The 16,216-nt window shown below is 44.6% G+C and overlaps 1 protein-coding gene across 1 annotated transcript in view; it reads left to right on the forward strand.

The window, feature by feature from the left end:
• The first annotated feature begins 2,374 nt into the window (after positions 1-2,374).
• Positions 2,375-16,216, forward strand: part of HIBADH (3-hydroxyisobutyrate dehydrogenase) — a 117,616-nt gene continuing 103,774 nt past the window's right edge. The window contains exons 1-2 of the mRNA XM_063452338.1: positions 2,375-2,533; positions 12,056-12,213. Coding sequence (XP_063308408.1) covers positions 2,461-2,533; positions 12,056-12,213 — 231 coding nt within the window. The 5' untranslated portion in view covers positions 2,375-2,460. The remainder of the gene's footprint in view (positions 2,534-12,055; positions 12,214-16,216) is intronic.

Consider the following 16,216-nt stretch of genomic DNA (forward strand, 5'->3'; position numbering starts at 1 on the left):
CATCACAGATTTTTGCTGAATTTAGTGGTAAATCTTTATTCCCCCCCCCACAGACATATTAAATGTTAATACATTTTAGGTCTTGTGTGTTCTGCAATTTCAAAGACCCATCTTTTCACTACTCTATGGATGGTTGTCATGTATTTTAAAAAAAAGTTTTGTAAGAAAAGGATTGTATGCTTTTAAATTAGCACTACATGAGTAATGACTGTATTGGGCTGCTCTTTACTAAACTACGTTCCTATAGGATTCTGTCAGCAGACTTCAATGTATCTAGTTTGTTCCTGATATCAAACTTTCCAGATTATCTGGCTTTGTTTCTCTAATGATGAGAGAAACTGCTTTATTTTTTACTCTCAGTATTTGACAAAATTGTGGATGTGGTCAGGATTTTTTTTTTTGCTATTTCAATAAAGTGATGAGGGGGATAAAGGGATTAAAAAGAATATGAATTGCCATGACCACTGCAGTTTGTTGGAGCAGTTATGGTGCAAGGAGGCTATGAGTTCAGTCTTCCATTCTCATGAAGTTTTGAGGTGGTTTTTTGAAACTTTGCATCAATATAAAGGTATACATGCATTTAGCATAATCAACATGCCCCCTATCCCCCCCTCTCCCCCAAGAAAATAGTAAAAATAGTAATATAGTAAACAGCAGAGGCTCTCCATCTCCCATGCAGGACCAGCGCCCTGCTGTGTGCCTGCACAGTACGGAGGAGAGATCAGAGACTCACTGGCCCGCTGGTACTGAGATGGGGTAAGGGAGAAGACCCTGGAGCTCTGACCTGCAGCTCCGCTGGGTCCTATCCCCATGAGCTCGGAACGTTGCAGCTGTTACCATGAACTCTAGCCCCCTGGCTGCAGGCTGGAGTTTACTCCCCACTGAACCACCAGGGTTTCTCCACCACGCCACAAGGGCTTCAACACCGACCACCAGGTATTACAGGAAATGTCCCCCCTCCCTGGGCAATGGTAAGAAAGGAGAGGGGGATATAAAGTACATTTATTTTTAATAAAAAAAAAAATCTGGAAATATATATGCTTTGAACTGCCTACACATACACACACTGCCCCTCTCCCACACACAGCCCCCCTCACACACACACTGCATCCAACAAACACACACACATTGCACCCCTCACACACACTGCACTCCTCACACACACACACACGTGCACACATATATACACTGCACCCCACAGACACACTACACCCCTCACACACACATACACTGCACCCCACACACACATTAACCCCCCCCCCCCACACACTACTGCCCGTATCCCTTACTACAGAACCTATCCCGGCAGACCCCAGGGAAGTTGTCAAACTGTTCCTAAATGGTTTGACTACTTACTCTGGGAGTGGGCCTTGGCATTCCTGGCACCATAACCACTACAGAGAGCTGTAGTGATTATTGTGCCTGGAGTGTTCCTACCAGTGCCTCTCCCGAGATTAAGTTCTGGATCCGCCCCAATAGTGAGGCAGCCCGTCACCCTGCAATAGTGAGGCAGCCCGTCACCCTGCAATAGGCATAAATGATAAGCCAGTGTTTGGAAAGATTCCTTCCACTTCCTTTGCTTTGTGCTGTAATATGAGAGAGTAGAAGAGATCCAATATACTATGTTTGCAAAGTAAAAATCAAACTCTGCAACAGTTACAGATGAGCTATGTTTTACCACTTGGAGTTAAATTTTGCATGTCACTTTGAATTACCAATACTTCATGTACCACTGGGAAAAAAAGAAGAAGCTATTTGGTGCTTCAACATTGCAATGATCCCCTACAAAGCTCAAATTTACAGGTCCCTTTGTCAATTCTCCCCACAATTTTCAGTCTAGTAATAAATAAACAAACCCCATATTGAATTTGGCAGCAGCCAAAGCAAGCAACATTGCAATAATTAATAATCTCCTCGGGTATTTCTTGATGAATGATCCTTCTGTCATTGCATCTAGGATATGAAGTCACTAATACCCCAGCATTGTGGACTAACACTCCCATCATGCCTGACAGCCACTAGTTTAGTCATGGCTGATGGGAGCTGCAGTCTAACAGAGGTCTACCCATATAGCTAAGGCAGACCCTTCAGTTATGTCTCAGGACTGCTATGCTCTGAGCTGATAATCAAGGCATGGCAATTCCCTGATAACTTTACTTGCCTTTTACAGGCAGGTGGTTACCATGGCATTCCCAATAACAGGTGCCATTGAGGGAGCACAGGAAAGGGGCATGGAGCTCCTTAGCCAATCCGGGGTTGCCCACAGAGGGGAGGTTCCCAGGCGGACTGAAGCTGTGGGCGTGTGATGGGTCTGCCCCTCTGCATTGTCATAACTGGCTATGGAAGCTGAGCTCAGGCTCTGACTGGCTGCGCACCGTGTCAGTCTGTTCCATCAGGACGTCACACAGAGGGCGTCCAAACAAGGAGCCTAGAAGTGGAGGTCAGCAGGGAGGAAGAAGCATGGCAGCCCTGCTCAGGAAATCTAGCAGTGCGTTGGTCTGTGCTGTCAGCAGACATGCACGCTTTGCAGTGGGTAAGCCTTCACTCCTATGGGGCTTATTGCTTTATAGACTTATGGTCCCCCTGTCTTTGTCTTAAACAAAGGCTGCTGTTGCATAACCATTTAGTGCCCACCTTCCACTTGGAAAACAAGAGTCTGGTTCTGTGGCAGTCCCTCTCAATGTCATTTCCACATGCTTCTTGGCCTATGTAACCTCCACGTTGTGATTTATTGGAAGTGCAGTGGGAGACTGTATCACTGGGGCCATGGAAGTGGGAGGTCAATGTCACTGATTCTTCATGCACATCTAAGACATTTAAATAGGGAGAAATTGTGCATAGTTCTGACTCTGGTCTTATTCACTAAACTCTGATATATATATATATATATATATATATGTATGTGTGTGAGAGAGAGAGTGTTGCTGCTTGTCCCTTTTTAAAGCCTCACATTTTCCAATTGTATTTCAATTCTCTACAAATCAGAATTTAGTGAATATCTAAAATGTGCATGTCTTCCACTGGTTCATTAGTATGTGGTTTCCATTATATCACTTACAGGATTTTTCAGTAACGTGTGAGTGGTCTGGTGTTCCAAGTAAATTTCATATATGAAAATGCACAGGATTACCATTAGCCAGCTGAAACTCCGGACTGGTTGACACCCCATTGACGTGTCTGGCAGTGGAGCGGCGACTCCTGCAGCAAAGGGGGTTAAACTCCTTATGTGCATGGTCTCATAGCGAAACGCTGCACATACAAACTCAAAGCACCATGACCACTTCAAATCACTAAAGTGGATATCTTGCTTGGGATAAACCTTTAACCTACATATTTAAATAAAGAGGATAATCTAGGAATTCTAGGTTTTTTTTTTTGGTTTTTTTTTCCAGTATTTGGTTGGAAAAGTGGGAATTACAGAATACATTTCAGGAAAAATACATTTATCATTGGTATCAAAAATTGAAAAGCATGTCACATGAGTGTACAGCAGATTACATAGGTACAGGTAATTCAAACATCAAGGTATACCAAAGGTACATATGGTTTCGGGTACAAATAGGTATATTGATTATACTAAGGACAACGCAGCTGTGGTATTTTCCTTAACGTAAAGGAATAAGTAGAATAAATGAATCTGGGAGAGAGAGATGATTACGTAGAAAGCTGGAGGAGGAAGATTCACATCTTCATTAGGTATGGGGTGAGTAAGCTCAGAGGGGTTCGGAATGTGTTGCAGGTTAAACCCAAAGTGCTGATATTGCATGGAGGGACTATTGGCCCCCATGGTGGTGCTTCTTAAAGGGGGTTTAGAGTCGTAAGGTTACGTAGGCTAGGTACCCATTGGAGTAGTTCTGCTGTGTGGGTTTGTGTTGAATGAAGTCCGAGGGGACCAGCCTTTCAGACAAAGGGTAAGAAGAAAAGGTGGAGAAGAGGGGAAAGAGGAAAAAACACACATAGGGGAGGGGGGGGGGGGGGGGGCAACAAGATTTGTATACAGGGCTCCCTACCCATACTCTGAAAAGGGTATCCGGTATAAGGTAAAAAACAGATGAGGGATGGGTGGGGGATGAGGGAGACAGACACCCCCCCCCCCACCCCATGGTTGTGCCCCGCCCACTTAGAAAGCATTTGGACAGGTTTCTTAGGGGATTGGGAATTCAACTAGGTCCTGTTTTTTGTTTTTTAACTGTTAGTTTTAACCCCTGGGAGCTAATCTATAAAAACAATTTCACAAGCTACATTTTGCTATTTTGATGGCAAAAACCTAAACAAACAAAACATTTGTTTCTTTGTTATTTTAAGAGTAAAGGGACACTGTAATTACCATAAATGCTAAACTTGATTGAGGTATCTTACTTATGCATTTATATATCAAAAACTAGTGGGACACTTGTGATGGTCCGAGTGCATCATCTGATGCTGTCAGGCAATCACTGATGACCAGTCTGAGGCTTCCACATTAACACAAAGAAATGGCGACTACGCGGAAGGGTACCTTCTGGTCAACTTTGAGGTTCAATGATTTTGTAAATTATTTAAACCCCCAGAACGGCACGGTCACACCGTACTTATCTTTTCCCAATCACTTCGTCTTACCTACTCCCTTTTTTTTTTTCCATTTATTTTTTAAGTAAAAACACAAGACAAAATAGGGACTACTTTGTCTTATGTATTTTTCCTATATCTGGCTATCTTAGACAATGGGCGGAGTTACCACTGTCTAGAAGTGTCAATCACCCCCACCCATCACTAGTGATGGCTGCAGGGAATTGGCTCTTGGCATGCATGCGCACGAGTACATCAGTGACGTCCGCTCCTGTCGCTGAAGCGCACCTGCCAGAGGAAGATGGCGGTGCCCGCGACGGAAAGATTCAGGTAAGTAGTACTTACTTTCTCTGCTACAGCAAGACCCCCTGTGGTGATATTACTGTAATAAACATTTAACTCGCAAGTTGGAGTAAACTTGGAATGAATAATAACTAACTAAAAATAACTTTAAAAACCGAGTGTAAAGTCAGAGTCCACACTCCTTGCTTTTCGGCAATTCAATAAAATTTATTAATAGAGGCTAATCAAACAAATAAACACTACATATACATTTGAAATAGGCTAGTATATGTTGCTACTAAAACTAGTCATTGACTGAATGGAAAGTAGGCTAAATTAACATAGTAAAACAGGCATAGACACGTGATACAGTTACCACTCCATTGATCGTCAGCTGAGAGTGAGAGAGAGAGGGTGTGTATAGTGGAGAGAGAGAAGGTGAAGAGAGGTAATTCAAAGAGACAGAAAACTTGCTATTCACAGGGCCTTAAACAGGTTAGCCCCTCCTTCTGCTGGACACACCTCCCTCAGTCAATCCCTTAGGATGTAACAGAACCAGAGTGCCTCCTGAGGGAAGGGCGATTGCATTGGAAGGGAATGGAGGAGGAGTTTATCAATAACCAAACTGATTTTGCCTGGTGAAAGGCCATGTGCTTCACAGAGGACTCCATTATTGCCTAAGGGTAGAATGGGGGCTTGAATCCCTGTATTAGAACACAATAACACTTCAATGACATCATAGGCGTGCACAGCCTATTGTATAAGGGTGTCCACCCTAGAGCACAAACACACACGCCGCTTATATACACACACCTATATACTGCTGTGTGTGTGTGTGTGTGTAAGGGTGATGTGTGTGCAGATGCTGTGTGTGTGTGGGGGGGGGGTGCTGTTTGTGTGCTGTATGTGGGTGCTGTGTGTGGGTGCTGTATGTTTGGGGGATTGTGTGTATTGTGTGGGGTCCGTTTAGTAAATATCCCCCCTCCCTTCTTACCTTATGTAGGGGGGGGGGGGGGGCTTGCTGCTGCTGCTGCCTTCCTCTGTGGTCCAGTGGAGGTGGGGCAGATTGATTAATATCCCCTCTCCGTTTTTACATTATGCCTGGGAGAGGGGATCCTTTCTGCTGCTGCCTTCCCTGGTGGTCCAGTGGAGAGTGAACTCTAGCCTGCAGAGCCGCGGCAACGCTCAGATCTCGCGAGAGGAACCCGGCGGAACTGCTGGTTGAGCTCCCCGGGTCCTCTCCTGCCTCCCTCCCTGCCTGTGGGTCGGTGGGGAGGGAGGCTTAAAACAGAGCTGGCGCTCGGATAGCGCTGGCTCTGCATGAGCCGACAGGGGAGATCCTGAGATCTCCCCTGCCGGACTCCATACATAGACGTGCCGCGGGGATTAGGGTGTGCCCGGGCACACCCCGTGCGCACGCCTATGATTGGCATACAGTTTGACTGTTAATCACATCTCCCCACTTATTACAATTACCATTGGGGTCTTTGCAAAGTCCCCAGACGGTGACAATGCTCCTTTTAAAGTAAGACCGTTCCCTCTCTCCCACCAGCGTGCAGATTCACAGGACACTGGAGTTGGGAGATATACTGCGTGGCTAAATGCAAGTAGAGTGCCAAGGTGTCACCAGATCGTATCTGTGTAATTTCTACTGGATACATCCCCCTGTAATCTGGTAACCATGTCCATGATGGTTGTTTTGATCCTGTTCTACTAGTAACTAGATGCCTTAGTGACTTCACTTTACATGCAATCAATCTAAATCGCTAAGCAAAACCACCAGTGCTTTAGTTATGAAATCTACAGATGATGTCCTTATCCTGTTTAGCCTTTTCCTTGATTGCTTCTTCCAAACTAACATACCCTTCCTTGGGTTGTTGTACAGTGGTGTGCCTGTAAGTTTCCCTGCTCTGTTCCAGCAAACAAATGATCTGTAGAACAATATTTATCTTGAATAGCTGACGTAGCTCGTTTACATCTTGACCTGCATGTGTCAGTCTGCCAAGAGTATGAGTTGTGCATGTATGGTCTGGAGCGTTGTGTTGCAGGTACATATTTTGCAAATACCCCAGATGGTGACTGCCACTTGCAGTGAGGTAGCCACGGAGTGCAGGGTGAGTTTTACTTTTTTTTTATTTTTTATTTTTTTAATTCTTTATTTTATTTGTGCAAGGGAACAGTAAGCAGAAAAATTTGCCACAACAGCACACATTCAAATGACAACAGTTTGATTGTACTGGGCACATAATGAAATGCACATTTTTATTTTTATAGAAAGGTAAAGATCATGGGGCCATCTGGCTGGCTATCTTGTCTATCCAGTCGTTACCTAGGCGTTGATATTAAATATATACTCTTGGTATGTCTGTTCGGAGATTGTGAGTCATTGACACATTAAGTCCATAGGAGGTCTCTCATTATAGGTACAAGAATGTGACATTATGACTTATAGTGGACAGCTCAGCTTAAGGGTGTATATATGAGTCTCAGTTGGTTTGAGTCAGGTAGGGGTGTATGATGTCTAGTGGTCGTGTCTCATGTGATAGGATACCCCACCGGGGACAGGAGGATGTCCGTGCATCGATTACATTTAGGGGGAGCCCTGGGCGAATGCCGCAAACCCATAATGGTAGCCTGTGTTTGCTCTTAGCCCGAAGGCAAGGTTGTATTAGAGGGCATGGTTGGGGCCCGTGATCGTGAGGTTTATACCTGGTCGACCAGTGATGGATGTAGGCAGCTCGAAGGGGTGGTGTCTCTTCCCTGTCGTGCATGAGTGTGCCTGTTGTTACATGAGGAATGGGGGGGTAGTCTTGGGTCTCAGTCCCCTACGTCTTGTGACCGGTCGCGTAACCCATAGAAAAGAAAAAGGGTGAAAAACAAAGTTGAACCATGAAGTAAAACGTAAATTAGTATAACACAAATAAAGTTACTAGGAGCATCTAAGTGTCAAACGTTCGTGTGGCCTCCAGGCCCGTTGGGTTGGGATTCTCCGTGTTCTTCCATCTGTCCGCGGCCAGTCAAGTGGTGATCGCCACAAAAGGGAGCACCGAGTCCGGGTTCCATGTGTGGGCTGTTGGGGTCGTGGTGTGCTGATTGGCTGTGTTCAGGGCCTCCTTTGACAGACCCAGGATAGGTAGCAGGTCACTCGCTTCACGTAGATCCCGGACAGAGTGTGTTGCAGATCCATGGTGGACCTCCACAGCGTGCTGTAATTTCCAGCGGTATGAGATGCCTTTGGCTCGCAGCAGGGATGTGAAGGCCTGCAGTGACCTCCTCCAACACATGGTGTAACCTGAGAAGTCCCGGTAAAACGAGAGCTGCATGCCCTCAAAGGCATAAGGTGAGTTGTTTCGGACAGCGCCCATAACTGCCATCCTATCTTTGCTGCTCCGGAATCTCAGCAGTAGGTCTCTGGGAGCCGCGCGCGGTGCTTTCGACGATTTTGGCAGGCGGAATGTCCCCTCCAGGCCCACCTGTTTTGCCTGCTTGGGTGGCAGCAGCGCTGCAAGGAGTCGCCGCAGCAGGTGTGGTATTTCGGTCTCCGAGGTTTCCTCAGTTATACCTCTTATTTTTAGGTTCAGGCTGCGCCTCTGATCTTCTGCTGCCGCCAGTTTCTGTTCGGTTCTAGCTTGTTGTACTTGTAGCTCCTGTACAGCCGGCTGCAGTTGGGCGGTGTTGTGGGTAGTTTTGCGGGCGTCGCTTTCTATGATTCCCATGCGGTTTGTTAGGCCCCGCACCTCTTGTCGGAGTTGGGCCATGTCGGCCTGGAGGTTCTGCCTGAGTTCCGCGAGGAGCTCTCTCATGATTGCGGTCGTCACTGGAGCAGATTCCGGTGGAGAGATGGAGGGTTTGGTGGTCTGCCACTTCACTGTGCTCCCCTCTACCATTCCCAGGGAGTAATCCTCCGAGATTTCGGTGTCCACGTCTGAGCCGTCGGCCATCTTGGGCACTTCTCCACTCCGGGCCTGGCGCCACAGATCTCCTATATTCATGCCAATATGCGGTTTTTCGGACCTCAGTTTTTTGTTTTTCTTCCCCATGGCCGGTGGGTCGGGGCTCGGGTGATTTGTCGGTAGTTTGGGGCGTAAGAAACCCTTTTATGCGGTAATATACGTTTTGGTCGTCTCGGAGCCTAAGTGTCATGCGGCCGCTCGGTTCAGTGGCTTGGCTCCACCCCCAGGGTGAGTTTTACTTACCTGAACCTATCCCTTGCAGCCACTGCCATTTTCTTCCTGCTGGTCCTCTTTAACTGCTGGTTCTTTATCTGCCAGGAGATGACATCAATGCTGTACTCCTGTGAGACCGCAGGACCAAAGACAGAGCCTTCTTCTGCTCAGCTATCGTGCTTCCCGGAGGTAGCTCCATCTTTGTGTCAAACTTTCAAGAGTGAGCCTGAGCATAGAGAGTAGTTTCCCAAAAGTCAGTCCTTATTTAGGGCTCAAAGTACAGCAACATTTCGGTTTGTATATTTAGCGGTAATAAAGACGGCTTAATAAAGGCTTGATACACAAGCCGAAATGTTGCTGTTCCCTAAATAAAGACTGACTTTTTGGGAAGCTCCTTGATGTGCCCAGGCTCGCTCTTCAATTGAACAGTTTGGTGATCCGTCCCCATGTGGATTTTCTTTTTGTCAAGTGTAGGAAAAATACATAAGGGAAAGAAGTCCCTGCTGTGTCTTGTGATATTTTTTGGGCTGGTTTGGAATTTCAGTGAAATTCCAACGAAGTCTTTATGAGCATTTCATAAAGATTTTATTTTTTGGACCAGAGAGTGACTAATCGTCCCCTGTCACCTGGGGCTATTAGAAAGTTGCCTTTAATCTCCGCCTAATTCACATTCAGTCTTTAACCGGTATAGAAGCAGTCATATGTTATTGGGTTGACAGTAATGTGTTCTGAAGGCCTTTGCTATAAATGACTCCTCTCTTTCTTTGCCCAGAGGTCATTACTGCAATGGTGTATGTGTCAGTATTTACAGACGCAAATTCCAAGATGACTTTGCTCATTTTTAGTCACGGCAGTGTTTGTGCAGCAGAGCGGTCATATTCACACCTGAGAATTGTATATATGAACATGGAATATGGTGTGATTTGTCAAGTTCCATGAGCCTCACATATAGGAAGTCAGCCCCTGTGTCATTTGTGACAGTAGGGAATGTCTGACTCACTGCCATCTACGGCATGGGTAGGCAACTCTCAGCACTCTAGATGTTGTGGACTACATATTACCGGATGCTTTGCCAGCATTATAATTGTAAGAGTGTTGGGAGTGGTAGTTCACAACATCTGGAATGCAGAAGGTTGCCTAACTCTGATCTAGTGTCCAGACAATTTGTCATCCCTGATCTCCCATCTTGCATGCCTAAAGAACTGTCACTCCTCTATAAATTATTCAATACTACCTATTCTTCTCCTCTATAAATTATTCAATACTAACCTTATTCTTTATCCCTTCAAATGTTAAATATTTTGTAGTTGACATTACAGTTAAGTTTGGATTTGTACATTTTAAGACCTCAAAAACATAGATTTCATAAATAGTGGATAATTTAAACATTGTATTTAAAATTCTGGGATGTGACAATTTCCCTAAGCAGCTATAGGGTTAAAAAGACCTTTAGTCATTAACCTGATTCTAGCGCCCTCTGCGATCCGCCTCCTCTGTCATTTGTGGGGGGCTAATGCGCATGTGCAGCCAGCACCATGCGCCATTAGGCCTTCTCTATAGAAAAGCATTGCTTCAATGCTTTCTTATTGGGAATTTACTAATGCAGCGTCATTTAGGGGACCAAAAGTCCATTAGCAACCAGGAAGTGCCTCTAGTGGCTGATTTACAGCCACAAAGGCCAGTCTTAGTCCTGCAATGTCCTTATTGCAGTTTCTCAAACTCGAATGATTTACATTGCAGGACTAAGTGCAACTGGGACACTGCACCCAGACCACTTCAATGAGACTGGGCCATGCTGAAGCCCCAGTGGAGAATAACTGAACATTTAAATATCCTAGGCTCAATTCTACTGCAGTGCTCACTCAATTTTATTATGATTACAATATAGTCTATTACCATCCCAACTAGTGGCGTACAAACAATTCATGGGGCCCCGGTGCGATACTGATCCATGAGCCCCCTCCCCCCACAGAGATTGTATACATACAAAGACACACACAGACACAGACACACACACAGACACAGAAAGATACATACAGACAGACAGACATATACACATATACAAAATGTTTAAGTCACCCTCCTGTTTCCTACCTTTTAGCTGCAGGAGGGTGACTTTCGCTGGGGTCCATTGGTGGCTCAGGGTGATGGGAGTCAGAGTTCCCACTGATTCCTCCTGCACGGGCTCTGTGTATGCTGGGAGGAGTGACCGGGGCAGTCACTTCCTCCCAGCGTGTGATGTCATCACAGGGGGCCCGGTCGTGCTGTTAAAGCGCCGCAGCGCCGACCGGGCCCCCTGAAAATCCATACCCATCGGGTGGCCCTAACAGCATGGACCCCAATGGATGGTTGCCGGGGCACCCTGGATTGACGGGCCCGGTCGCAGCTGCGACCCCTATATGTACGCCACTGATCCCAACATGTGCATTGATCATGTTTTCTCCATGCTAAAATGAGGTGACTGTTACTCTGAAGTAGAAACTCAGTCAGAAAGTGCTGCACTTTACAAATACAGTAGGATTGCCAGGTAATGTCTATAGGAAATAAAATGTTGCTAGTTATTAAAGTCCAGTGGACTCCTGAAGCTGTGGGAACCTGGGAGGTTTTTTAGATGAATGTCTAATTTAAAGGCATACAAGACTAAGATAAGTATGTGTGTGCCACATGTTGGCTAGATTGATGCCAACAGACGCTGGCACAGTGTACATATATTGTCTATATTGATGCATCAAGCTACATCATCAGGAATAACTTGTTTGTCAGACACCAGGAGAGAGACTCTTCCTTGAGTCCTAGGTCAATAATGTTTCATGATCAACAGTACTCTGGAGACGTCTGTTATGGTAATGGATTGGTTTTATGTTTCAGAAGCCCACTTTTTTTTTTTTCTCTCTTTTTTTTTTTTTTCCTCTGTATGCTTTGAGTTATGGGATTCACATCATTCCCATCCCTGCAATTGTTGGTTAATGATCTGCTTTCATTTACAGTTATATGAAATGTAACTTTTCTTAACTGTTCTAATATGTAGCTCATACTACTTTATTTTTTTTTTGCTTTAGTGTACAGGTCTATGGCCTCCAAAACTCCTATTGGATTTGTTGGGCTTGGTAACATGGGTAGCCCAATGGCAAAAAATCTCCTGAAACATGGCTACCCTGTTGTTGCGTATGATATCTTTCCAGAAGCTTGCAAGGAATTTCAGGATTCTGGTGCTCAGGTATGTTTGTTGTAAGAAATTAATTTTAAATGTTTTAAAGGTCACCCTTAATTAAAAAATGACACATTGGCTATTTCAGTGTATAGATTACATTTTTTTTTTTTTTTTTAAATTCTTTATTTTTGAGCAGACGATTTTGAGATTTACCGTATAAGCTTTTACATTTATGCATTTGATATCACATTTGCTGGTATAGTTTTACAGAGAGTCAGCGGTATAAGTTACATTATACATTTTTTATACGTTGCTTTTCCTTTATACATTTTCGTCTGTTATTTTCTATTTTGTTGGCAAGCAAAATCAACTATGTACAATAGCATGTAGCTAGAGGGTAGGGTTGGGAAATAGTGTTTCGGTCCCTGGCCCCGGAGGGTGTGTGACCGTTTACCTGCTTCCCATTAGTTGCTACTGCTAGTAGGTGTTGTGATTTATTCCCTCATTTGTCAGTTAATGAGTTACTAGAGCTTGCATTCAATAAAAGAAAGGTAAAAGGTAAGTAGTAAGAGACAAGTACATAGATATCCGTTGTTGCTGAGGTTGCGTTTTCTTTGTGTTTTTCGAGTTTGATCCCTCACACGTCCGGTGGTGGTGCCGCTGCCACCCGTCCGGGTGATGGGGTGATAATTGGTAGTAATCGTGTTTTTAGGTTTCCGCTTTTTGAGCTGCGTGGATGCTGCCCTGCTCCCCGGGTTGCTCCCTTAGGTGTCGTATTGTTCCCATAGGTCCCATACTTTTTGGAACTTAGGCATTGAGTTTCGTACCTGGGCGGTTAATTTATCCATTATATAGTTATCTCGCATTTTAGTTTTGACCAGGGATATACCCGGGAGGTCTGGACAAGACCATTTTTGTGCCAAGGCCCTGCGGGCCGCCAGGTAGAGCATATTGAGTAGCCTTTGTTCATGCCTCGGTAGGCCTTCAGTGGGTCTCGAGAGTAGGCACGCCCAAGGGTCCATTTCCAGTCGTCGTTGTAGGATTTGGGAGCTAAGTTCTACTATATTGCGCCAGTAGTTTGCTACCTCTGGGCATTCCCACCACATATGAATATATGTTCCTTTCCCCCCACATCCATGCCAGCAGTCATCTGTGGGGTTCAATCCCATGTGCTTCTGTTTTACCGGTGTCATGTACCACCTAAATAGTGTTTTATAGGATTGCTCTTGAAGTGTTATACAGATTGTGGTTTTGGTGCATGCTTCCCATATCTCCTGCCACTCCGTGCCCTCTAGTGTCTCCCTCAGGTCGGTTTCCCACTGTTTGGTATAGATTACATTTTATGCATCATGAAGTGCTGAATTGCCAATGCATGTGTTCTGTTTAAATATATACTATAGGCAGGGCCGGACTGGGAAAGAAATTCATCCCGGACATTTTTCAATCACAGCGGCCCCCTGAGAAGGGGGCGGGACCAGAAAGGTTGTGTTTTGTCATCACTAATGACAAGCATGCCCCCTCTGAAAGTGAGCATGTTGGTTCAATGCGCAGAGCCCTGCTGAAGAGTTCTAGCATTAGAAAAATGCCCTGTATTTGTTCTGCACAGCGCAAGCAAATTTGATAACATGCTTGTGCTGTGTTTGCTTTTAATTTTTCTCTGGTGTCTCCATAAGTGGGATACCAGAGGACAAGGGGGCCAGGAAAGCGTATCGTGCATATATTTGGAGCCTGCTTGTGGGTTTGCGTGTGTGTGTGTGTAGAGTGAGCTGCTTGGGGTGTGACATTGTGTAAATAGGTTGATATGATATGTGCGGCTAGGGGCTGTAGAGTGTGTGTGTGTGTGTGTGTGTATAGGGGGGCCTAGTGTGTATAGAGGATGTAGTTAGTGTGTGCATTCGGGCTGTAATGTGTGTGTATGTGTATGTATATGTATGTGTGTGTGTGTGTAGGGGTTGTAGAGAGTTTGTTTAGAGAATGTTGTATGTGTTTGCTTACAAGGAATGTAGTGTCTGCATAGGGAATCCAGAGTTTGTATGTCAGGAATGTAAGGTGTGTGTGTGTGTGTGTGTGTGTATGTATATGTGTGTGTGTGTGTGTGTGTGTGTGTGTGTGTGTGTGTGTATATATATATATATATGTATATGTGTATATATATATATATATATATATATATATATATATATATATATATATATATATATATATATATATATATATATAATGATGATTCAGTTTGTATATAGGGATCTAGTGTGTGTGTGTGTGTGTGTGTGTAAACTAGATGATCCAGAGTTGGGTAAGGGATCTAGCGTGTATCTGGAGCATAATGTCTGTAGTGTTTGGACATATTGTATGTGTGAGGGGCACAGTGTGTTGGGGGTGTGTGTGGGTGTTCTTATCTTTCGTCACGTTCTACGTTTCTAATTTTCTTTGTCTGTTAACTCACTGAGGGGTGTGTGTGTGTGTGTGTGTGTGTGTGTGTGTGTCAGATTTAAATATGTACTTTTTTTATTTTATTTTTTTTATTAAAAAAAAAACAAAAAACTTTTTATATCCCCACCTCAATTCTTACCCTTGACTGGGAGGGGGGACGTGCTGCCATCCCTGGTGGTCCTAGTGGTGGTGTGTGAACTCTAGTCTGCGGGGATAGAGTTCACTCTCGCGAGATCTGAATTTTATGTGTCTTTTTTTTCCGTGTATAAGAGGCCCCCTTGTATAAGACGACCCCTATTTTTTTTAGCCCAAAATAAGGAAATCAATATTTTAAACATCAAATAGAACAACTTTGATATTTTAGAGGTGACTTCTGATTCTCATGCCTCCCTTGTGCTACGGTACTCTGTGAAGTTAATGGCTCTATAGTGCACGCTGGGAGACTACAACTCCCCCAATACAGCAGGTGGTGTGAGGGCATGCTGGGACATCACAGCAGTATTCCCTCTTCTCCCTGATCCCCATTTCCTCCCCCATAAATATAAATCAGAAAGCAAGACCTTCCTGAGGTGGAGCAAACCTTAATATGGCTGCTCCTTTTATGGTGTGGCATTTCTCTGCGGAGCTCGGTTGGTGATAAGTGCTGATGTCTGCTGCAGGGAGGGTGGACAGGTATGTTTGGTGGTCGTGGCAGACTGAACAGGCTTATATGTGGGGAAAATACAGTAGTTCCTCCACCAAACTTCTTTCTTTTTTTTAGTATAAAAGTGGTAGGAATACCAAAACCCTCCAGAAAATACAAAAAACTTATCACCAAATAAATGTATTAAAGAGGGAGAGAAATATGTGAAAAGTCTCTAATCCTAAGGAAAAATACATTTACAGTAAGTGGAAATCATGCGTTCCCCTCCAGATTAGAGCCCGTGCACAACAACTGGGATAAACGAGCAATCACTTAGAGTTGGAATACATAATTTAACCACCGCCTGTAAAACCTTATTCCCAAACAAAGCGTCTTCAGAGGCCTGTGTGTGTAACCGGTAGTGTTTTGAAAAGGTTAAAGATGCCTGCACTCGCGTGGTCCAGTCTCCTAGAGAAGACTTTGGTTGGACCATTTTGCCAGCTCAGAGTGCATGCACACACTCTGTTCTGGTCAGAGGATTGAGGGAGGCAGTGAGGAGGGATTTCTAACATTACCAAAAAAACGCTGTTAATTTTAAAGGAGTGGAGGAACGGAGGGAGGCAGGAGTAAGCTTCCACATGTAGGAACGCTGCATGCAAGGGAGAAGACCATTGCAACTGGCACCAGAGAGCACTGCACGCTGATGACGTACGTAATATTTGCACAGAATTGACCTATGGCAGTCCGGAGCAGACTGTTGGGCTGGCAAAGTCACATGTGCAGGTGGCGTAACAAGCCCTTGCTACACAAATGCAAATATCTCTGAATGTGCTGCATTTCAAGCACAAACGCTGTATCTACACCCCTACCACCATCACCACTTCAAATTACTGTTTAAGTAACCCTTTAATATGCAGTAATTTGTATTTTTTTTTTTTTTTTTGGCATTGTTACAACCTGGCTGCCGACAGTCTGAAAAACTACAGACTAACAGGTAGTGATATCCATACTATA

Source organism: Pelobates fuscus, chromosome 4 (assembly GCF_036172605.1).
Source record: "Pelobates fuscus isolate aPelFus1 chromosome 4, aPelFus1.pri, whole genome shotgun sequence".
Lineage (NCBI taxonomy): Eukaryota > Metazoa > Chordata > Amphibia > Anura > Pelobatidae > Pelobates > Pelobates fuscus.